The sequence below is a fragment of the Drosophila guanche genome, unplaced genomic scaffold, assembly GCF_900245975.1.
Source record: "Drosophila guanche unplaced genomic scaffold, DGUA_6, whole genome shotgun sequence".
NCBI lineage: Eukaryota > Metazoa > Arthropoda > Insecta > Diptera > Drosophilidae > Drosophila > Drosophila guanche.
In genome coordinates, this window is record NW_022995758.1 from 719,821 (window position 1) to 742,815 (window position 22,995).

The 22,995-nt window shown below is 43.6% G+C and overlaps 2 protein-coding genes across 24 annotated transcripts in view; both read left to right on the forward strand.

Moving 5' to 3' along the window:
• Positions 1–12,885, forward strand: part of LOC117590506 (neurobeachin) — a 200,752-nt gene extending 187,867 nt beyond the window's left edge. For 15 of the 23 annotated variants that reach the window (XM_034283175.1, XM_034283182.1, XM_034283187.1 and 12 more), the window contains 8 exons: positions 3,466–3,575; positions 3,886–4,083; positions 7,428–10,356; positions 10,422–10,595; positions 10,669–10,932; positions 11,009–11,205; positions 11,309–11,460; positions 11,589–12,885. In XM_034283175.1, coding sequence (XP_034139066.1) covers positions 3,466–3,575; positions 3,886–4,083; positions 7,428–10,356; positions 10,422–10,595; positions 10,669–10,932; positions 11,009–11,205; positions 11,309–11,460; positions 11,589–11,679 — 4,115 coding nt within the window. In that variant the 3' untranslated portion in view covers positions 11,680–12,885. The remainder of the gene's footprint in view (positions 1–3,465; positions 3,576–3,885; positions 4,084–7,427; positions 10,357–10,421; positions 10,596–10,668; positions 10,933–11,008; positions 11,206–11,308; positions 11,461–11,588) is intronic. The other 8 variants (XM_034283186.1, XM_034283189.1, XM_034283192.1 and 5 more) reach the window with 1 other exon arrangement.
• A 6,683-nt stretch (positions 12,886–19,568) lies between these two features.
• On the forward strand, positions 19,569–20,112 carry LOC117590500. Its single transcript, XM_034283161.1, has 2 exons — positions 19,569–19,648; positions 19,702–20,112. Exons 1-2 carry the CDS (start codon positions 19,585–19,587, stop codon positions 20,067–20,069), a joined length of 432 nt encoding a protein of 143 aa, XP_034139052.1. The 5' UTR covers positions 19,569–19,584; the 3' UTR covers positions 20,070–20,112.
• Positions 20,113–22,995: the final 2,883 nt, after the last annotated feature.

Sequence of the window (22,995 nt, forward strand, 5' to 3'; positions counted from 1 at the left end):
TCCGTTCCTTTCCTCACTTACCTTTATACCTTAATCTGCCTTATCGTTTCCTTATCGCTATACCTAATCGTTTCTGTGTTTTGTGTCTAGCCAATGCATTGGCTACAATGCAACATTGCATTGTTCCGTTCCTTCGGTTATCCGTAGTCCGTAGTCCGTTATATCCGTAATCCGTACCTACTAGTAGTTATTCGTAGCTATTCTGTGTGTGTGTGTGTGTCTCCTCTGTAGTCTCAATCTTGTTGTTGCCAATTCTGTTTTACAATCGTGTGTGTGTGTGTGTGTGTGTGTGCTAGCTCCCTTTATGTGTATGTGTGTTTTTGCGAGTGTGGGTTGGGGTTTTGTACGCATTTCTTGTACATAATATCTCAAAGATCATTTTCATTTTCCTTTGAGTGGTGAGTTTTTTTGTCTTTTCTGTTCTTAGTTATCGCTCTCTCCCGCTCTCTTTCGCAAGCTCTGCTAATAACATCCGCCCTGCTTTAGCAATTCCCCCGTCGCTCATTCTTTGGCATTCCTGAGACCCCAAGGCGTATTAAATATTGAATTATTTCCGCGGATGATGAACCCCAGCCACCATCCCCTACCTGGAATTAATTTAACCTTCGATGGCCCCCTTTTATCATTAACATTATTATCGCTCTTTAAGTATATTTAAGTGCATAATCCATCTCGTTTTGACCTGAGGACTGCTGAATGGGGGGAGCTCACATTTAAACCCCACAATTTTCCCCGTGACTCTTCCGGCTTAATCAGAGTGTTTTTTCCCTACCCCTCAGCTTGGTCTTTTGGCTTCTGGCTTGCAGCTTTTCTCGGTATCTCGCATTTTTCGATTTTTCCGGGGTTTTTTCTCTCAGATTTCCCCCAGCTTTTCCGTTTTGGGGTTGCACCTTACTACATATTCGTACATACATTTTCTTTTATTGAAATTCGAACAAATTTTCTGCTTGAAGATGGAAGTGAAGTCCAGTCCTCGTTTTTGGTATTTATCGTTTGTCTACAAAACTATTTACAGCTTTTAGCCTGTGGGAAAACTTCTTCTAATTGAAATAATGTAGTGTATATGTGTGTGTGTGTGTGTGTGTGTGTGTGTGCATGTGTGTTTGTGCAATGTAATGCTCTGCTGTGGCAGCTTCATGTGGAATAGAAATGGGCAAATGGGAAACAGGCTAGGGGCTACGTGGCTACTGGGGATACGTTATCCAAATTTGCTTTTAAAAACTGCAATCTATCTTTGTAACACCCCAACACACATACACATACGCACACACACACACACACACACACATCAGACTAGAATTTTTTACCAGTCTCTCTCTCTCTTTTTCTCTCTTTCCTTCTTTCTATCTCTTTGTTTCGCTCTGTCTGGCCTTCTTTCTACTCTGTTGGCTCGTCATTTTCATGCTGTCAGCAGACATTTTATTTCATTTATCTTCATTTGCTACACACGCACACACACACACACACAAATACATACACACACACACACATATATATAAAATCGGGTTGGGAGCAGACTCAGAGGCCATCGGGGGCCACTCTGAAAATGTATCGCACTCTCGCTCCACCAACATCCACCCCATCAGCAATGGCAATGAAACAGAATTCGTTAATTTTACATTTTATGAAAATGAATTACATGAAAATTATACAATTTTCCCATTCAGACCCGTGACCGTGTGTGCTAGTATTGGGCTTGTATGTTTTTGTGTGTGGGTGTGTGTATGTGTGTGTGGCTGGGCGCATAAAACATTTCGCAGGCAGGCCATAAAATGTATTCGGCACGCCTGCATTTTAAAAATTGCCATTGGACATGGTCCGAGCCAACCAAATCCCCCGCCACAGCAGAAAACAGAGCAGCAAAAAATATGGAGAAGGTGCGACGAGCAAGAGGCTAGACAGACAAGGGAGTACCCTGTAGAATCCGAGATTATTGCATCTTCAAAGAAAGAATTCTCAGATGCAAGTATTGTATTTAATACAATAATCCTTGCTTTCGGATGAGCGCTCGAACATGCATTTCAGAATTTGCACATTGGTCGATCCATCGATCGCTCAAGCACGAATGAAATGGGTTCGATAGCAAACCCAAGAAAGGAATAGATAGCCTGTAAATCACATTCTAGGGTAGCAACACCAACAGCAAAAGCAACAGCATTCCCATTACGTTTTTAATGGCAGCGACAAAAATGTAAATTAGTCGCGCCAAAAAACACGAAAAACGAGCGAAAAAAGCAGCCACAGCAACAACAATAACAGAATGGGGGAAAAACTTTTGGGATAATTTATGAAAGCAGAAAACGAGAGAAGCGTAGGGGAAAAAATGAAAATGAAAATGAAAAGCGACGAAGAACCAAAATAAGAAAAAAAAATATGTATATATGTATGAACTGCGAAGGAAAACAGTTTGTACAACTGCTGGCACCGATAACACGTTCGGAGTTCTGTTCAAAAGTAATTTGTGGCCAGCACTCTGCCTGTATGTGTGTGCGTGGCGGTGCATGAAAATAATTGCAAAATTAAACGAACGAAAGAAAAAACATAAGTAGAAGCAGGATCGGGCGATGGAATAATGGTGGAGCCGGGGCATAATGGATAGAGTGGCCAGCGCGAGTGCACAAAACTGTAGCATACTTAATGGGCATTGCAGAGTGAGAAGAGGGACAGGGACAGGGACAGGGACTGGTGCCGACAGGAGCACGTGTTACATGGCAACCATTCGCATGTCAGGGACCATCATAAATTTTAATTAAGCCTGGATCAGATCAGACCAGAGCCAACTGTTATACAAGGTTAATTTGTAGATAAAACCCAGGCAGCCAGGCACAAGTCAGCTGCCGGCAGTCGCCTGCTCCAAATGGAAAGGAATTTCACACTTTGCACACTCGAAGTCAGAGATTAGGAAAAACATTCCACAGCCTTTCACACTCTCAGGAAAATTATGAAAGGAGGGAGCACTTTTCGTGACTAATTCATGCAAATGCTCCCTGTTAATACTTCGCCACCGTTCTGCTGTTCTCTCCCCTCTACCCCCTTCCCTGTTCTGCTCTTCCCTGTGTGTGTGTGTCTGTGACTGTGTATTGTGAGTGTCTACAGAGTGTCTACCTCTTGAGTTCTCCTTGTGTTCTGCGTTTTTTTTTTTGTTCTGTGGGTTTTTATTCCGTTTGTTCATTTTCCCACCGTACACTTTTACCATTGCAGTTTTCGTGTTGAGTTCTTAGAGTTTCCATTTAGCGTTTCAGTTTTCCTACAGCCTCTCGTGCTACAGTAAATTCTACAGATTTCTACTTTTAGTGATTGTAATCTGATTGTAATCGAGTAATCGAAGCAAATACACGAGAAACAGTCGACACACAGCCACAGACACTTTTGTAACTGATTTGTGGCATGCAACTAATCGTTCTACTCTCTCTCTCTCTCTCTCTCTTTTCTCTCTTCCTGTAATTGTCTGCTCGGTCTTTGTAGGTGGACGTCAGATCCAGGACAGCGACTATGAGATTATTGTCGTGGATGAGAACAATCCGTCGGTGCTGGCGGATAATGATTCGCACTCGAGTGGACCGCCATCGATCAAGGTGAGTTTTGCAAGCGGGAATATAATTGAATAAATGACAGAGTCAGAGAATGAATGCTTTATTGAGTGCCTGATTGAGTGCCAGTGCCACAAAGAGGGAGATCAGTCGCATGACTCTACTTTGATGCATGCGACATGTGTCTGTGTGTGCGTGTGTGAATGGCCGTGTGACAGAATATGCTGCATCGTATAGATTGTATATTTATGAATAAGAAAAAACAAAAACCAAACTAAACTTCATTTGCATGTGCAACGAAATCGCAACAAACGAAAACCAAAATTATCAAAAATACAAATCGAAAATGTCACAGGCCAACAACCAGACAACAACAACAACAGCCCATAATATTAACAACAACAACAACACTAAGACAACAACAACAACAACAACAACAAAAAGTACTACCATTCCGACAGCAGCAGCCGCTGCAACAACAACCACAACAATTAAAATTCAACAACAACCATTGTCACCACCAAAGCCAATGGTGCCACAGAAATTACCAAAGGTAACAATGAACAACAAACACAAAAACAAAACAGCAAACACACAGTCGCAAGAAGTACAGTCCACAGCCACAAAACAACTGCAACAAAAAACCATAGCTTTTGACCGTCTGTAAAATCAGCCAAAAATACACTCACTCACCCACCCACGCACCACTTACTCACTAACTACCTAGTACTGTCACAGCCACATGCCACTTGCCACATGGCCCACAACAAATTTAAAGCACTCTTACTGTTACTGCCACTAAAATTCGTCATTGAACCTTTCATTATCATTTTGGTTTTAATTCATTTCGATTCGTTTCATTGAGTGCTTTAATTAGTGCCGCACACACAAACCCACAAACATTCGTCCAGCTGTAAATGTATTGATACCGATAGATACTCATATAATATTAATATAGCATCTATATATTTGTATTTGCATCAAAAATGAATTGCAATTGATGGTTTCCTTTTGAAATGTAGAAGCCAGACTGGCTGCAGCCATAAATCTCGAGCTTCGACAACGATAGTGAATGTTTCCTAGTACAGTCTAGACTGTTGCCAAAAAGATTGTAAAATTCGCATATAATCAGAGAACTAAAAGAAACTGTGTTTAAAAATGTATGCGAATCGACTTGCATCGAGAGGTGGAAATTCTGAGAAAATTTAAATAAGAATTCCCAAAATTCTTGATAAGAGTTTCCATTGAAAATTAATTATGAACCCTTTTGAGCTCTCAAAAATGAATTTCCCGAAAAGAATTAGCCCGTTTGTTCGTTTCGTTTTTCGATTATCTCTGATTTCATTGGAAATTGGTTTTTGGTGGTTGCATGTACTTGCTCATGAGCTTGCAATTAAATAAAATTCTCTTTTGCCATCTCAATCAACGAATCATTTCAACCATACACGCATACAGCACACTCCCACGTGAAGCACACCGCACTCGAGTTGAGTAGCAGCACCCACCGGGCACCTGGCACCTGGCACCTCCCAACCATGTCCAGAGCATCCTCACTGCAACGCAATAGTGTCCGGTGGGGGATGCCCACTGGTCATGTATGTTGTTAGTCAACGGCTGATGTATCCTCATTCTCATCCTAGTTGTTGTTTGTTTATTTCTATGTTTTTCTCTGTATACGTCTTTGCCTATGTATGAAAGTGTGTCTGTATATGTATGTGTTTGTCTGTATGCAATTAGTGATACGTGGCTGTGTGTGTGTGCTACACACTTCTTGGCTTTTACGTATCACATTTTTCGGTAGCCATTGCTTAATGAACTAATACTCACGCATAATTTATTCCCCCCACCCAACACCCCACCGCCCATGCGTGTGTCTGGGTTAGTACTAAGTGCAATGCTTTTCCCCTGTCTCTCTTTCTCTCTCTCTCTCTCTCTCTGCGTCTCTCTGTCTCCAACTACACGCTCCATGCTCAATGGATGCAATGGATATATCACAGTTGACAGGAAGAGATAAGAGCTTGCATAGGGACTTGGATTTGGTATGGGTTTTCGAATTGAATTTGTGGCTGTGTTTGTAGTGGTGGGCAGGACATATAGACACACTGTTACGGACATGACGCACACACACTTTGAGGGCAAACAAAGACGACGATTGATTTCGTGTTGATGACATGCTGCACGCACCACTCTCACAGCCACACGCAACGTAACACAGCAGCAGCAGCAGCAACAGCAACAGCAACAGCTGAAGCAACACGGATATGGGTGTCATGGACCTCACATTTCCACGTTTCACATTCAATCAGACGAAATACCCACCTACCCCACTTACATTTTGTGGCGGCATGCGACATGCGTGTGCAGCGCGTGCCGCTGACATTCTGTTGTACTTGACAGTTGACATTTGTCAAACGCTTAACAAAATTTGTCACATGCCCCACTCCCATCCGTTCCATCTCATGCTTGTGCCATTCCGGGCATTCCGCCACGTTCCCATTTCCATTCGGATGAGCCGAATTTCGAGGTAATGGTTCGGGTTTTTTTGGATTGTGGGTGCGAAATCTGGACTACTTTTATGCAAATCAGTTTGCCAAACTGTCACCGCCTATGCCCGGGACACGGAGTGTCAGGCAGGCAGCAGTAAGGGGAGGATGTCTGAGCACTACTGGGACTGACTCGATGACAAATGCATGTGTTGACCAAACCGAACGAACGGGGGAAGGGCAAGCGAACGGAGACAGGCTCGAGAATTTTGATTTATAGTTCACTATGCATAATTAATGTGCAAATGATAGGCATACATCAAAACCCACGCACAAACACACACTCACACAGGCTTTTAATGTATTCAAACCCACACACACACACAAAGAGAGCAAGAGAGTATAAGGAGAGAAAGGTCAAAGAGCAAAGCGTAGAATAACCACATCCAAGGCACTATGGGGCATTTGACCACTTTTCCTGGCCGAAACTCATTTGTCAAAAGTCAAAAAAGTAATATTTTTTTAACAGATATACATAGGAATAACATCATTCCGTAATGTTACGTACCCAAAAAATTAACAGTACCACTGTTAAGATAACAGCTGTTAAAGACAGCTGTTGCTACGAACGATGAAAAGTTATCGGAAAACTGATTTTGTTCATTAAGTTTAAAGTGCAAAAATTGCTAAATTTAAGTTAATTTTTTTCAATATTCTTGAATCAGACATGTTTTATAAAGGTGCTTGTGAGTTTGAAATTAAAAAATTGACCTCATAATATGTTTAATGGCTAGCTTCTTAACAATTCCATATTTGTGGCGAAAATTTGTATTTGAATACAAAGTGTTCGGCTCCCGCCGAAAGCATTAAACTGCATAGATATTGTAAAGTATTCAATTCTTAATCCAATTTATGTTATTTTTTCTTACGCTGTTCTGCGTCTTCGCAGATATTTGAATCTTCGTAACATAACCTAAAGTTTGGATTTTCGGAGTTGTTAGTAATGTTAAACTGAGTGAAGAAGAAAATTAGCAAATTGGAAATATGGCATTGCTTTATATATTCCCATAATTTATTGTTTGATTCAATTTAAAAATAAAATAAAATTCAATTTTACCCTGAAGAAAAGGCGGTGGCACTCCCATTTTTTCAACAAACCTTCCTTTCACTATTATAGACTCATATCAGAAAACAAAATCAAAAAATATTGTTTCGTTTGGAAGTTATTAATTAATGCCACAAAAAGTGCTCAAATGCCCCATAGTGCAAGGGTTGTCCAATCCAGATTGCTTTTGTGCTGACCCATTCCCCCACACCACTGCCCCAAGCGAGCAGCCGTAAATTTATGCATTTTTTGATTACCTACTTATTTCTCATCTATTTCCCCTCCCAAAACCTCCCACGCACCCGACAGAGTGTCGACTCGGATGTGGGCTCCTTGAATATGAACTCAACCGAAAACGAAGTTCCTGAGGTGGAGTCCTCGAGCGAGATCCTGATCGATGACCACCACAAGCCCAGCCACTCGAACGACGAGAGTTGGACGGATGTGAATCTGAATGAGGATGCCGCCGTTCAAGCGGCCAGCGCTGGCATGGTCGTTGGACTCGTCGACGCTGGCGACAAGCACGATGTTAGTCATCCCCATGGACAGCATGGCCAGCAGACAGGCGGCACAGGAACAGGAGGAGTGCCACAGCAGCAGCAACAACAGCAGCAGCCACAGCAACAGCAACATGGATCGATGGGGCATGGCATCATGGGGGGAGAGCGGGGCGACAAGCCCGACTCGGAGATCTCTGTGGTGCGTGTCCCCGATGGCTATGGCAGCGGCTCAACAGGGTCGGCCTCCGGTGCGCCTGTGGGACCCGGACAGGGCGTCGGCGGTGGCCAAAGGCCGCGGCCCGAGGAGCTGCCAATGAAGGCGCCGGCACTCGTAGCCCAGCTGCCGCTGACGACGCCCTCCCGGGAGGCAAGTCTTACCCAGAAGCTGGAGATTGCCCTGGGACCGGTGTGTCCGCTGTTGCGCGAGATTATGGTGGACTTTGCGCCGTTCCTCTCCAAGACACTGGTCGGCTCGCATGGCCAGGAGCTGCTGATGGAGGGCAAGGGGCTGACCACGTTCAAGAACTCGCACTCGGTGGTAGAGCTGGTTATGCTCCTCTGCTCGCAGGAATGGCAGAACAGCCTTCAGAAGCACGCCGGCCTCGCCTTCATAGAGCTGATCAACGAGGGGCGCCTCCTCTCGCACGCCATGAAGGATCACATTGTGCGCGTGGCCAATGAGGCTGAGTTCATCCTCAACCGGATGCGGGCCGACGATGTGTTGAAGCACGCCGACTTCGAGTCCCAGTGCGCCCAGACGCTGCTGGAGCGGCGTGAGGAGGAGCGCATGTGCGACCACCTCATCACCGCTGCCCGTCGCCGCGACAATGTCATCGCCAGTCGCCTCCTCGAGAAGGTGCGCAACATAATGTGCAATCGCCATGGGGCCTGGGGCGATGTCAGTGGCATCGGTGCGAGTGCGGGTGTGGGGACAGTTGCTGTCCAAAAGGGCACCTACTGGAAACTCGATGCCTGGGAGGATGATGCCCGCCGGCGCAAGCGGATGGTGCAGAATCCACGCGGCTCCTCCCATCCGCAGGCCACGCTGAAGGCGGCCCTGGAGAATGGGGGCCCCGAGGATGCCATCCTGCAGACGCGTGACGAATTCCACACTCAGATCGCCGTCTCGCGATCCCATCCGTCTGCCCAGCACAACGGGGAGCTGCTGGACGACGCCGAGCTGCTGATCGAGGACCGGGAACTGGACTTGGATCTCACGGGACCGGTGAACATCAGCACGAAGGCGCGTCTGATTGCGCCCGGACTGGTGGCACCCGGCACCGTGTCCATCACCAGCACGGAGATGTTCTTCGAGGTGGACGAGGAGCATCCAGAGTTCCAGAAGATCGATGGCGAGGTGCTCAAGTACTGTGACCATCTGCACGGCAAGTGGTACTTCTCGGAGGTGCGTGCGATCTTCTCGCGCCGCTACCTGCTGCAGAATGTCGCCCTGGAGATATTCCTCGCGAGCCGCACCTCCATCCTGTTCGCCTTCCCCGACCAGCACACCGTCAAGAAGGTGATTAAGGCTCTGCCACGTGTCGGCGTCGGCATCAAGTACGGCATACCGCAGACCCGTCGCGCCTCAATGATGTCACCGCGTCAACTGATGCGCAATTCGAACATGACGCAGAAATGGCAGCGGCGCGAGATCTCCAATTTTGAGTATTTGATGTTCCTCAATACGATCGCGGGGCGGACGTACAACGACCTCAATCAGTACCCGATCTTCCCCTGGGTGCTGACCAACTACGAGTCGAAGGACCTGGACCTCAGCCTGCCCTCCAACTACAGGGATCTGTCGAAGCCGATCGGTGCGCTGAATCCATCGCGTCGCGCCTACTTCGAGGAGCGATACGAGAGCTGGGACAGCGACACCATTCCGCCCTTCCACTACGGCACCCACTACTCGACAGCGGCCTTCACCCTTAACTGGCTGGTGCGCGTGGAGCCCTTCACGACCATGTTCCTGGCGCTGCAGGGCGGCAAGTTCGACTATCCCGACCGGCTGTTCTCGTCCGTGTCGCTGTCGTGGAAGAACTGCCAGCGGGATACGTCCGATGTGAAGGAGCTGATACCTGAGTGGTACTTCCTGCCAGAGATGTTCTACAATGCGTCCGGCTATAGGCTGGGACACCGCGAGGATGGGGCCCTGGTGGACGACATCGAGCTACCGCCGTGGGCCAAGAGCCCCGAGGAGTTTGTGCGTATCAATCGCATGGCATTGGAGTCGGAGTTCGTCTCGTGCCAGCTGCACCAGTGGATCGATCTGATATTCGGCTACAAGCAGCGCGGACCGGAGGCCATTCGGGCCACCAATGTCTTCTACTATCTGACCTACGAGGGAAGCGTCGATCTTGACGGCATCCTCGATCCGGTGATGCGTGAGGCTGTCGAAAATCAGATCCGCAACTTTGGGCAGACGCCCAGCCAGCTGCTGATGGAGCCCCATCCGCCGCGCAGCTCTGCCATGCATCTCTCCCCGATGATGTTCAGCGCGATGCCCGAGGATCTGTGCCAAATGCTCAAGTTCTACCAGAACTCGCCCGTCATCCACATCTCGGCCAACACGTATCCACAGCTGTCGCTGCCCTCTGTCGTCACGGTGACCGCCGGCCATCAGTTTGCGGTCAATCGATGGAACTGCAACTACACCGCATCCGTCCAGAGTCCCAGCTATGCTGAGTCGCCCCAATCGCCCGGTTCCAACCAGCCGCTGACCATCGATCCGGTTCTGGGTGAGTACCACTCGCTACACTTGGAGCCAGAGTGGCACTTTATCGTCTCTCCCCCTATTCTATAGCTGTTCATGGAGCCAATAACAATAGCAATGCGGTGAGCCGACGCCATTTGGGCGACAACTTTAGCCAAATGCTAAAGATTCGCTCCAACTGCTTTGTCACCACGGTGGACAGCCGTTTCCTGATTGCCTGCGGCTTCTGGGACAACAGTTTCCGCGTCTTTGCCACCGAAACGGGTAAGCCATACTTTCCCCCACAGAGAGCGATCCAAAACTGTGCCTCTGTTCCCTCTGTCTCTTTTTCTTCTAGCGAAAATCGTGCAGATTGTGTTCGGACACTTTGGCGTGGTCACTTGCATGGCTCGGTCGGAGTGCAACATCACATCGGACTGCTACATTGCCTCTGGATCGGCGGACTGCACGGTGCTACTGTGGCACTGGAATGCCCGCACCCAAAGCATTGTGGGCGAGGGCGATGTGCCCACACCGCGTGCCACGCTAACGGGCCACGAGCAGGCCGTCACATCGGTGGTGATTAGCGCCGAGCTGGGTCTAGTCGTCTCTGGTTCATCAAGTAAGTATTACATGAGCAGGAGTACGCCTGCGAGAATGCAATCTTAACCATTTGCTTCACCTCTTCTATCTTCCAGATGGTCCCGTGCTCATACACACGACATTCGGGGATTTGCTGCGTTCGCTGGATCCGCCATCGGAGTTCCATTCCCCGGAGCTGATCACCATGTCCCGCGAGGGCTTCATTGTGATCAACTACGACAAGGGAAATGTGGCCGCCTACACCATCAATGGCAAGAAGTTACGCCATGAGACGCACAACGACAATCTGCAGGTACTATCTGCATATATCATAATTTATCAGTCAATTTTAGCTCTATAAAATCTTATTCTATATCTTATATTGATCACATAATTATTCTTTCTCTCTCTTAAAGTGCATGCTGCTGTCGCGCGATGGCGAATACCTGATGACAGCAGGCGATCGTGGCATTGTGGAGGTGTGGCGCACCTTTAACCTAGCACCACTGTATGCCTTCCCCGCATGCAATGCGGGCATACGATCCCTGGCCTTGACACACGATCAAAAGTGAGTACCAGAAAACACCCAATACAAAAAAAAGCTAAGCATCGATAAGTCCTTCAATTTCATTACCTAATGGCTTATTTTCTATGAAATTTTCCACTCTATTTCCACCTTGATTCGAATGTGTTTAGATACCTGCTGGCTGGACTCTCCACGGGCTCCATCATTGTATTCCACATCGACTTCAATCGCTGGCACCACGAGTACCAGCAGCGCTACTAATAATCCCAGTCACTGACATTCCAATCCCTGGAGAGCAAACACTCTAAGATGCCCGCATAGGAGAAAGTAAACGAACGCTGAAAGATGTACTTAAAGAAATATGATGAATGGAGGGGGTGATGGATGCAGAGAGGGAGAGCAGCAGCGTGAGATGATCGTTTTTTTTTTTCTATAGACCTTTACAAACTTTAGGCTAGTAAGCAAACACTATGGTTTTTTTTTCTAGTAATAATTGTGCGTTGGTCGAAAACAAAAAAGAAAATTAAAAAAAAAGAAAAGATAACATTTTTTTTTACTAGAATTACGAATTGTATGTTAAGTTATGGCAATGGAAATGGCGACAGAGAGTATAGAAGGGGAAAGGAGAAACGCAAAAGAAGAGGGAAATGATAAAGGATAAAGAAGCTAGGAGATGCTTAGAATGCGGATGCGGCTTAAGTAAGTAGTTGAAATAAGACAAGTGAAGTTAGTGTTTATAAAACGCAATAAGCAGTTCATAAAATAAAAATATATAAAATCTACAAGTAAATCTACAGCTAATTCCCCACATGCATTATTATAATAACAACTAATGTAGCAAAAGTTCGCAAGGAAAATAAAAACAAATTAAATCGATAACAAACAAAACCTAAAAAACGCAATTAGAGAACGAAGAGAAGCCGAAGCGGAAGGAAGTGGAAAGGGAAGCGTAAGGATAGCGGAAAAATAGAATGAAACTAAAGCGGCCAAAAGTAGGAATGCGGGAATGGAGGAGCAAAGAGCAAGGAAATAAAGCCAATTTTTAATTATAGCGTTAGTTCTCTGGGCCACACACACACACACACACACACACACACACACACACACACACACACACACACACACACACAAAGATATACCCACAGACATACTAGACAAATACATCTACAAGCAGCTAGTATGGGCGATAACTAAGAAAGGAGGAGCTTAGGAAGTGCAGCGCATAGCCATTGCCATTGTGACAGAGTGAAATAATAAAGAGCGGAATTTTAATAACACACCCACGCACACATACACACTGACACACGTATAGGTATTTGTAGCTAAACTAAAACTAATTCTTAGCTCCGCAAAACTAAATCTAAAAATCCCCTAAATTATCACAGCACTGCTAAAAACGAGCCACACATAAAAATACATAAATGAATATGAATAAATAAATTATACGCATACATTTATCCAACCGAATGGCAGACATTTTGTTCTGGTTCTACCCACAAACGAAAATATCACGCATACGCCAAGAAGCACGCCACTCGCTTGTCTTAAAATAAAGAGGGGGATAAAACCACGGGGAAATACGAGAAGGAAACCTCGATTGATTAGTAGTAATAAGAGCAGGCCATTATTTTATCTAATTCTACTTGATTCCGCAGTTGTTTTAGGTACAAGTGAAATAGAGAGGGAGAAACATGTGTAATAGCGTCCAAAATTAGCTTAGCCCCTCCTCCCACACACACACAATTGGCTTTCCCTCCCCGCCACAATCATGTACGTCCAGAAGAAAGTTTTTTTTTATACTGTTAGTAGACTACTTACCATATTTGTATTTGTATTTTTGTGAAACTCTTTGGGTCACGATTGTCTGGAAGACAAGCCATTGTTTGACTCTTGTTTGCTTTGGCCATTGATTTTCGAACCAAAATTAAAACTAAAACCAAAACCACAATCCATCCACGGCGCACCACTCTGGCACTTACCGAATAGATTTGTATATATAATAATAATATTTATAATAATAATTATCGGTGATGGAAAGGATTACTACGAGTATAATAATGATAGTACTTCAAGTATGCAAATGAATAGAGATTAATGGAACACGAAACACGTTCGTTCGGTTGTAAACGCGCAAAAAGCGAAATTGAATCAAGTCCAGCTATAAAACAAAACCCTCCCTCCCATGCTATATGCAATAATATATATATTTTTTTTATTTGTCTGTTTTCGATCCGTCTAAAGGAAAAGTTGTGCACTTTAAGTGAAGGGCTCAAACTTGCTTCAAGATCGTCAACTAGGAGCAAGAGCAGAGCATCGTTTTCTGCTTCAAGTAATTTATTAACTTTTACAACTGTGTGTGTGTGTGTGTGTTTGTATGATTTTCTGTGCTTGTGCGTGAGTGTCATGAATTAAACTTTATTTTTTACATAAGCGAAATCAAGCAATTCACAAATACATGCCACAAATGGAATATTTTAATCCTTAAATATGGCAGAGTACACACGAAATGAATACTCGATATTCCGTTCTCGTTTGTTCTCTTGATGTGTGCTTGTGTGTGTTTGTGTACATACTTGTATTTAAGGAGCCAGCCATTTATGCAAATACCAGATGAAAGGACTACAATGATATACATTAAATCGTAATCCAAATGGCAGGCACACCAATTGTTGCTTTGTTCTTTATTCACATTTCGCATTTTTGTTTCGTTGTTCGTTTCGTATGCGTTGAATAAAATATTGAGCTGGAAAATTACAACTATTAGTAATTTTAATGTTGTACATAAGCCCACAAAAAGAACCTAGCCTAAAGGTATGTATTTTAAAACGAGATTCGGCAGCAGCAGCCAAAATAAGACAGAGGAACAGACGGACAGAAGCAGACGGCAGATGCCAGATGCCAGATGCCAGAGGAGAGTATGAATTCAAATCAAATTAAAGAATAGAAAAATACATGAAATGAAATGAACAGAAAACGCTGTGTGAGGGGAATACACTGATGGCTAACAGCAACGCTGAGCAGTAACTAGCTTTTTTTTCGTGTGTATGTGCTCACAGAGGCGCATCCTTGTGCGTATGTACACATAATCTATACATAAATATATGTACTTAAATGTATCTGATATCTGATATGAGATATAAGAGCTAGACTCTAAGCTATTAACATATGCTACAGACGAAAGAAAACAAATGACAGACAGACGAAAGTATATTAGCTGCGAAGGCCAACAATTTTTAATTATGCACTTTTTATAGAACTTAGCGATGAGAGAGAAAGAGAGAAAGATATGGTCGAGCGACCATTTCGAGCACGGGGGAATAATGGAGCATCAAAATGAGAGCAAATGATAATTGATAACGGATAATGAATATCGGATAATGGATTACGATACGAGTTAGTCGTGTTCAACCTAAGCATTAAATTTACATAAATTACATAATGTTTTTGTTAAAAGAACAAACAACAAATGGCTGACAATTTTAAATTTATACAATATGAGAAAAGGCAAAAACTGCAAATGAGAGATGAGAAACCCCAACCCAAAAGCCTAAACAAAATGAAAAAAAAAAACAAATATAATACTTAAAACTGGATATTTAAGATCTAACGAGTACTCATGCACGGGCAAGGATTATTTCATATAATTAATTACACATAACGAAGGAATGGTATGGAAAATATTGAAAGGCATTTTAACAAATTAGTCAATAAATTAATGAAAATCGCAAAGCAAAACAATGAAAAAAAAACATAAAGGTTAACGGTTGAAGCTAACACAGAAACACACAGGCTCACTCACATGCAGAGGGAGATTCTAATCGCATTACACACACACACACACACACACACACACACACACACAAAATACTGCATAAATATATATTTATGTGGACAAGCATGATGCATATTTTGTCAACATTGTTAAATAACAGACTTACAAAAAAGAAATGAAAGCCAAACTGGATGACAGAAATTACAATTTAATTAATATTCAGCGACAAATAAAACAAAGAAAAAACCGACAAAATACGAATTACACAAATGGAAAATGATAAAATATAATAAATGTTCATTAATATTGCTAAACGAAACAATTTATATAAATATTTAAAGATAAATCTAAATCAAAGTATGTTTTTTTTTTGCAAAAATTGCGAGGCATACTAAATGCCAGAACAACCAACAAATAAAAAGTGAAAAGTGCACATTAATTAAGGATAGAAGAGATTGACCTTCAGCGAGTGAAAGTGACTGGAAAGAAGAGAGGATGAATGCATAGAGTCGATACGAAGAAATAAAACAAAAAATAATGAATAGCGATGGGTAAAAACAACAATTTATGCATATTAAAATTAAATTTACAAATACGCTACAATTCTAAAAAAATAAGTTTACACCCACACACAGACGAACACACACACACACAGACGCCAAAAGAAAAACTAAAATTATAAATTAAAGAACAACTAAAATTCCACGAACGGTAATTTGAGTCGGGCGAAAATTTCAAATTAAATTTAAGCTACAACAAAATAAAACCCAACCAGAAGCGAAAGTGAGCAAGCATTAAAACAAGAAACTTAACAGAACAAAAACAACAAATTATTATGTTCAATAAAAACAGCAAAAAACAAAAGAGTAACAAATACAAAATAAAACAAACGAAATCTTACAAAAACAATATTTCGCATTTTGCGAATCTTTTCATTTCGCGTGGCCCAGAGGAACAGCCGAATTTTTGTTTGCTGCTGGAGCAGTCAGCAGTACTCCACTGCAGCAGTGGCAAATCAATTCATCTTGGCTAAATCCTCTTTTTCATCTGTGACCTGATTCCACGCTGCCAAAGCACGCCCATACCCACATCGTGCCCTTCTCCTCCGTGCCGTTCCACCACTCGCACCCTACTCGGCAAACTGCTTTTCTGCTGGCTTGCAATAATTTCATTTTCCCAACAATTGAACAGGCAAAAAGGGAAGCCCCTCCACTGCTAAAAAAGAGGAAAACATGGGGGCCCACAGAGCGTCAGACAAGGGGAAGCAGAGAAAAAAAATACAGGGCCAGCCAGCGGTGGTGTTGATGGAGGAACGTACCATGAGCTACACGAAACCTCATCCACCACCCAAATTCATGAAAAATGAGCAATGCAAACTCTAAAATAGTGTCGGTACGAAACGTATCGTTTAGCAGAAGGTACGTATAGAAATTCAGACTCCTCCTCGTCGTTCGCGTTCGTTCTGTGCCACGCTCCAATTGCGTTTTCAGTTTGCCGCTGCATTTGGCGAGAGCGGTGGATGGAGTGACAGAAAAGAGGGATGAGTGGGTGGGTGTGTGTGGGGGAAGATAAGATAAAAGGAAAAAAACCGAAGAAAAGGTGAGTGCAAGCGGTAAGGACGACACCGAGGACAACTTTTGAGGCAGCTGTCTAAACACGGAAAATGCATCAAATTGCAACAGGAGCAACGACAAAGCCAAAGGCAAAAGCAACAGCAACAGCGGCAGTGGCAAATCATCAAAAGTCATATCTCTTTCATATTATGCCAGCCGCCCCACCCTTAACAGACACCACACCCCTGGTGCTTTCTGGAGCGTGTAATATCCGTTTCCTGCATTTCCGGTTGCAGGCAGCCAACGCCACGAATGCAAAGGACAGACGGCGGAGGAAAGCTGTCTGAAAATTGCTAGCGGAAATGCTGAAATTAACGAGCAACGCGGTTAGGGGAGGTGTGTCGGAGTGTCGTCATGGATCCAGGTGGCAGTCAACAGGCAGTCGACGCCACGAGTACCATTTACTATTTGCCAAGAACCACGACCACCACCAGGACCAGGACCCAGACCCAAACTTAATGAACAATTGTTTTGCGCTTCAAGCAGCATTTGTGTTGTTTTTCTTTCGCTGATTTTGTTGTTGTTATATTCCATCTTTTAGCATTTTTCTAACGGGCTTCGGGCTGTGCAAAATGCAAATTCTGTCGAGGCGCCAGAGCCAGAGTCTGAGCTGGTGACACGAAGTCAGAGTCCGGCTGGGAGGCAAAAGCAGCAGCAGAAGCAGCGGCAGCAGCTGCAAATTAGACGCATCGCTTAACCAGCAATGACATAAAGCAGCCAAGTGGCAACACAAACGCTAACAACGTCCTGAAGTCATCATCATCATCATGATAGTCGTCTTCGTCGTCGTCGTTCCCAGTCGTCATCATATCTCGGCTCAACTGGCGAGTTCAGGCTGCTGGAAACGACACATTTGATACCCTTGAAAATGTATCGATTTGGAGCTTTTTCGGCAAAGGTTGAATCTACAATGATTGAATCATTTATCATAGTTTTTCGTTGCTGATCCAGAATGGAATATTTCCCAATCCTCCAGCTTGCAGAGGGTAAAATTATGGCAAACGAAAACTTTGCTTGGACAGGAGGGATACAGTGTAAAGTGAAGAAAGAAAGAGGTCCAAGAGATAGCAAGAGAGATGGCCGTATATGCATGGCAAAAGAGAATACGAGAGATAGAGAGAGAGAAAGAGAGAGAGAGAAAGAGAGAGAGAGAGAGAGAGAATGGTGTCCCTATCCATTGAAGGCAAATAAAGCATTTGAAATTAATGAGCTCGTCACGTTTTGCGTATGGCCAACTGGTTCGGGGTCACCTTAATTATGGCCACAATTAACAGTTTCACTGCTCCTGCTCCCTCAAAGGGCATGACACACAGCGACAACGACAGAGGGAGAGAGAGAGAGAGAACGAGAGGAAGGCAAAGACTGTGTGTGAGAGAGAGAGAGAGATGGTGCGGTATGGTATACTGCCACACATTTCATTTGGCAGGCCTGGCGACCATACATACATATCTCTCTGTTCTGTGGCTCCGGCTGGGGCTCCGTGTGGAATCTCATTACAAATTCAAATGTTTTGCATGAGCGCTGTCCTTACCCGGTTGCCCTCTTGCCTTGTCCACAGCTGCCACCTGCCTGTCCACCTCTTTCGCTCTCTACCGCTCTTGCTCTCACTCCCTGCGCTAGCCACCACTTGACGCTGTCCGCATGGCAAATGTTTCAGACCACGTTGTCACTCAATTATGTGCCAGGTGCGCAAAGCGTAGCATACTTTTCAGCACCCATCGCTGCGTACCACCCACTCCCCTGCAACCCAACACGGCACCAGAGACTACATTTACTGACCAAAAAACGTGAAAAAGCCGAAAAAGCAGTTATCCTTAATGTTACCTAGTACAAGGTTTAACAGAGTGCACCACTGTTAAGTTGGCAGCTAAATAACGCAGGGAACACCACTGTTAAGTTGTAAGTTTTATAACAGAGCTGTTCGCTAGTGAGAGGCACATGCTGATTTCAATTTCTCCTTCAACATGGAAGACTTGCTACTTGCTAATGTGTTTTAGTCTAATATTGCTCATCGAAACTTCTCATCGCTAAACAAGTATTCATTCGTGATGAAAATTCATATTTAAAATTTAAGGTTTTTGAGGATCCCTTCCTGCAACTCCCACTGGTGTTAGGCGTCTAATCAAAGCATCTAAGCTCAGCGTCTTATTTGAAACTGACTTTGCTTTCATTAATTGGTGGCCCATCAATCACTGGGCAACGGCTGACAGGGTGCATGGCTATACGAGGTAAGAATTAATATAAATTCTTGTAGTTCATTTGAACAAAGAAAATGGTTGCCTTGTCCAGTGCATACCAATGGACACAAAAATTGGTCATTGGTTCCACAGTGCATTGTGCGAGGATGTCCTCGCACAAGCACTGCCCCACAGGGAGGTCGGCTGAGACGTTGAGATAGAGCCACGAGTAAGAGACAGCTTTGGTGCAGCTGACCAGGTGACATAAATAGGTTAGGTTTTCTTGTGTGTATGTGTACCATATGCAGAATATGGAATACCCTATACGAACTTCCGCAATGTTTACCAACACTGCACTGAGTCAGCAACATGAACATCAAGTAGGCATTGATATTATGATCATTTGTCACGAATGCTATACTTCATTGAAAACTCATTTGATTGCAAATTGTTCGGACTAGCACATCGAATATAGAGAAAATGAAGAAAATGGAACCAAAAAAGCCAGAAAAAAAGAACACAAAGTAAGTTAATGCGTAAAGTAGTGAAAATTAGTGAATAAGTTGCCGGTTTCGTTGATAGAAAAGAGGTGGCGCGCCCTCCAATGCCACCACAAAGTTCGACCAACAAGGATATCAAGAAGAAACCGATTGGGAATCGAAAGAAATGTATGTAAAATAGAAATACTCCTCCGCCTTGTTAAAATTTTTTCCATTTGCAGCCGGAAGCGGCAATTTGGTGCGTGATAATATTCGCATTTCCGTGAAGGTGAACTGCTCTGAGGTGTTTCGCAGCTACAAGAACTTGATGTATAGCATTCGCAAGCACCATTCCAAGGTGGTCATCGTCACTCGCCAGACGTCCAAGCAGAAGAAATCTGAGATTTATCACTACGCCGAGAAAGCCAAAATACCAGTCATTAAGTACCCTCGCCCCTATATTGAGTGCTCGAATGCGTGCGGCAAAGTATTCCGCCTGCCCATCGTGGCCCTGACCACGCCCCATGATGCCAACAACATCCGCAGGCTGGGCAATAAGCTGATGTCTGGCATCGCCCTATTTCTAGATGGCCGAGACTTGAAAATATAGTTCAATTGTCAAAATAAACGTATACACAGAAATGTATCCCAAATTATTACAGGGTGTTTTTAAATAAATATTACGAGTGCGCTCGTCTAGCTTGGCTGCTCTGTAAAAAACTGGCTGGTTGGATGGCAAAGGTGATTTTGGAACTTCCATTTGCTTTCCCCTGCTCTGTTTTTCTCTGCTCTCCTTTCATTTCCTGTGGATGCTGCAGTTTGACGAACTTTGCCACCCGATAAATAATGCAATTTGCAATTAAGTCAGTCAACCAGTTAGTCTATGCGGCGGCCAGATAAGTGGCAGGTGGTGTCAGGGCCAGGGATACTCGTGTGTGCCAGCCATCTGTGTGGTTGTGTGTGTGTGTGGCGGGTAATTACAAATCGATGCCAAACAACACCTAAAGAGAAAGATCCACAGTGAAATATGTACTCAGAGTGCAGCACATCCGAATATCTGCATAACTTTTACCACCACGTGAGTCTTGCGTCAAAAGGATTGTAAGGAGAGAGCATTTGAAGGATGATGTGCATGCCAGGGGTCCTTGTGCATGGAACTGAATGGAATGTTTGATTAACGAAATATTTAGCGTGTTAATTAAGGTACATGGGGTTAGCCACAAGAGGAAAAGTGGCATACGCTTCGTAACACGCACAGTAATTGTAAAGTAGCAGAGGGTAGATTGGCAGTCTTGGATATGAATGTACATATGTAGAAAGGCAGCAAAAAGAAAACAAGAACGGAGGATGGCTAAAAGTTTTTGCGAAAAAACAATTCCCGCTTTACGTTTAGATCCAGATTATTTTATACCAACAACAATAGGTATCTCTGTGTCCATATGGCACATTCCCTATGTAACGGCATTCGTTTTGGGGAAACTGTGAACTGTCAACGTCAGCAAATTGTCATTGTTCTGCAGGGACTTTTGCTCGATTCCCATTGTTAGTGCCGGCACTCTCTCACTCATTTGTTGCAGCTTACGCTTAATGCAGCAACCAGACCAGACTAGTCAGACACACGCTCACTAGCAAAACCAACCCATGAGCCTCCTCTTTGTTCAGCCATTCGCTTGCATGGAATATGCATGGAAATTTCGGAGCGGAGCGGAGGGGAGTGAAGTGGACTACAAACTGGCGCTCCGAATGTTACGCAACATGTAAGCGTATTTGCGCAAAATTAATTCTTTATCTCTCACCCCTGACTCTCAATCTATCTTTTGTTGCCTTTGTGCGGGCAACCCACAGCCCAACGCTCCAACATGGGAAAACAATGCAGGATGACAAAAAAAGACAAACGTCTGGACGTGAGACGATTCTTCCGCGTCACAACTTTTATACCCGGCACTTAGTACTACTTCCGCACTTCCGCAAAGTCAGCAGAGGAAGCGGCAGGCGGAGGGCAGAGGCAGAGGCCGAGTGAAGCAGAAGCAGAGTGTGAATGAGAGAATGTAAAAATAACAACAAAAGCTGCGGGAAAGGGTGGGTTTAGCCACTGGAAATTCATTTCTTCATTGTGGCTATAATAATGATCCAATCGGATCCCAATTTGGGGATCTGATAGATATGGCCATTCCCTACGGAGTTTTCTTTTATCTTCAAAATTGTTAATTAATTTTTTAAATACACTGGTTTCAGTGTGAGCATATAGCAGTCCGGAGCCAAAATTTGGTGGCTCTAGCTCTTATAGTCTCTGAGAACTAGCCGACATACAAGACGGACAGACGGACAGACGGACAGACAGACATGGCTCTATCGACTCGGCTATTGATGCTGATCAAGAATATATATGCTTTATGGAGTCGGAAACGTTTCCTTCTGTGCTTTACATACAACCGTTACTATCCACAAATACAATATACCTTATTTACTCTTCGAGTACCGGGTATAAAAATCATTCACTTGCCAATATTCATCTTAAAGGATATTCTATACATTTCCACCATGATTTAAGTGTGTTAAAGTAATATCGAAATACTCACAATATAATGATAACTTTTTGAGTTATATTTTACTACTCAATGAATAATGATTATGTTTTGAGCAAAAAAAATAAAACTCAAGAAATAATAATTAGTCGTTGAGTTTTATTTTTTGCTCAAAAATGCTCAACTTTAAATTGTGACTATCTTACCTAGGAAATGGAAAAGTTATATTTATTATTCATCAGTGAGACAAGAGCAACCATAATAAAAAAAAATTTTGTTTCAAAATTAAAATTAATTAAAATTGCAATTTATTTATATAAATGTATGTACATATTCATTTAATATTGAATTTTGCATAAAGCAGCTTTTGCTCTTAAGAAAAGTGGGCAGCCATATTCGGCTAATGAGTTCATCAACAACATAAGCAATGAATGTTTTCTTAAAGGCTGCGCCTAAAGATAAGAGATCGTCTTCCTCTTATGCGTGAGGCTGCTCTTGGCTATGATTATCCTGTATGTTCGTACATACAGCTGTGTACAATGAAATAGTAGTGCGCAGCTTTCCGTCACCCAAATTTAACATGAGAAATTATTTTTCATTCCATCTAGCTCTTTTTCATGAAAGGGTCGCCTGGAACGGGTCAATAGAGTCAAGCTTTGATACGAAAGAAGAAGATGTAATGCAAATGTGATAATATGATTTCGGGTTTATAATGCTTACATTCCAGTCTGTTCAAAAAGCTATCAATTGCTTTATTCGAAATACGGAAAGAGCCTTAAAAAGAGTTGTGAATGTGGTACATGGTATAAAGTGGTTTATGCATATGAAATAAATTATGATTTATGAAGGTAACCTTAAAGCTTATCTTAAGTCAAACCTTAGTTGCATTGGTGCATCAGTTGCTTTGGTCATTCTTATCGCGTGAAATAGACAATTATAGCCCAAAACCGATCGAATTAAGTACAAATATAATGCAATATTGGGAACAAAAGAAGTACCACTATCCGATTT

Excerpts from the sequence above, each read along its gene's own strand:
- LOC117590500 (XM_034283161.1), top strand. The coding sequence starts at position 19,585 with ATGCCACCACAAAGTTCGACCAACAAGGATATCAAGAAGAAACCGATT. Across the intron at positions 19,649-19,701 it reads GATTGGGAATCGAAAGAAAT|CCGGAAGCGGCAATTTGGTG; the intron begins GTATGTAAAATA and ends TTCCATTTGCAG.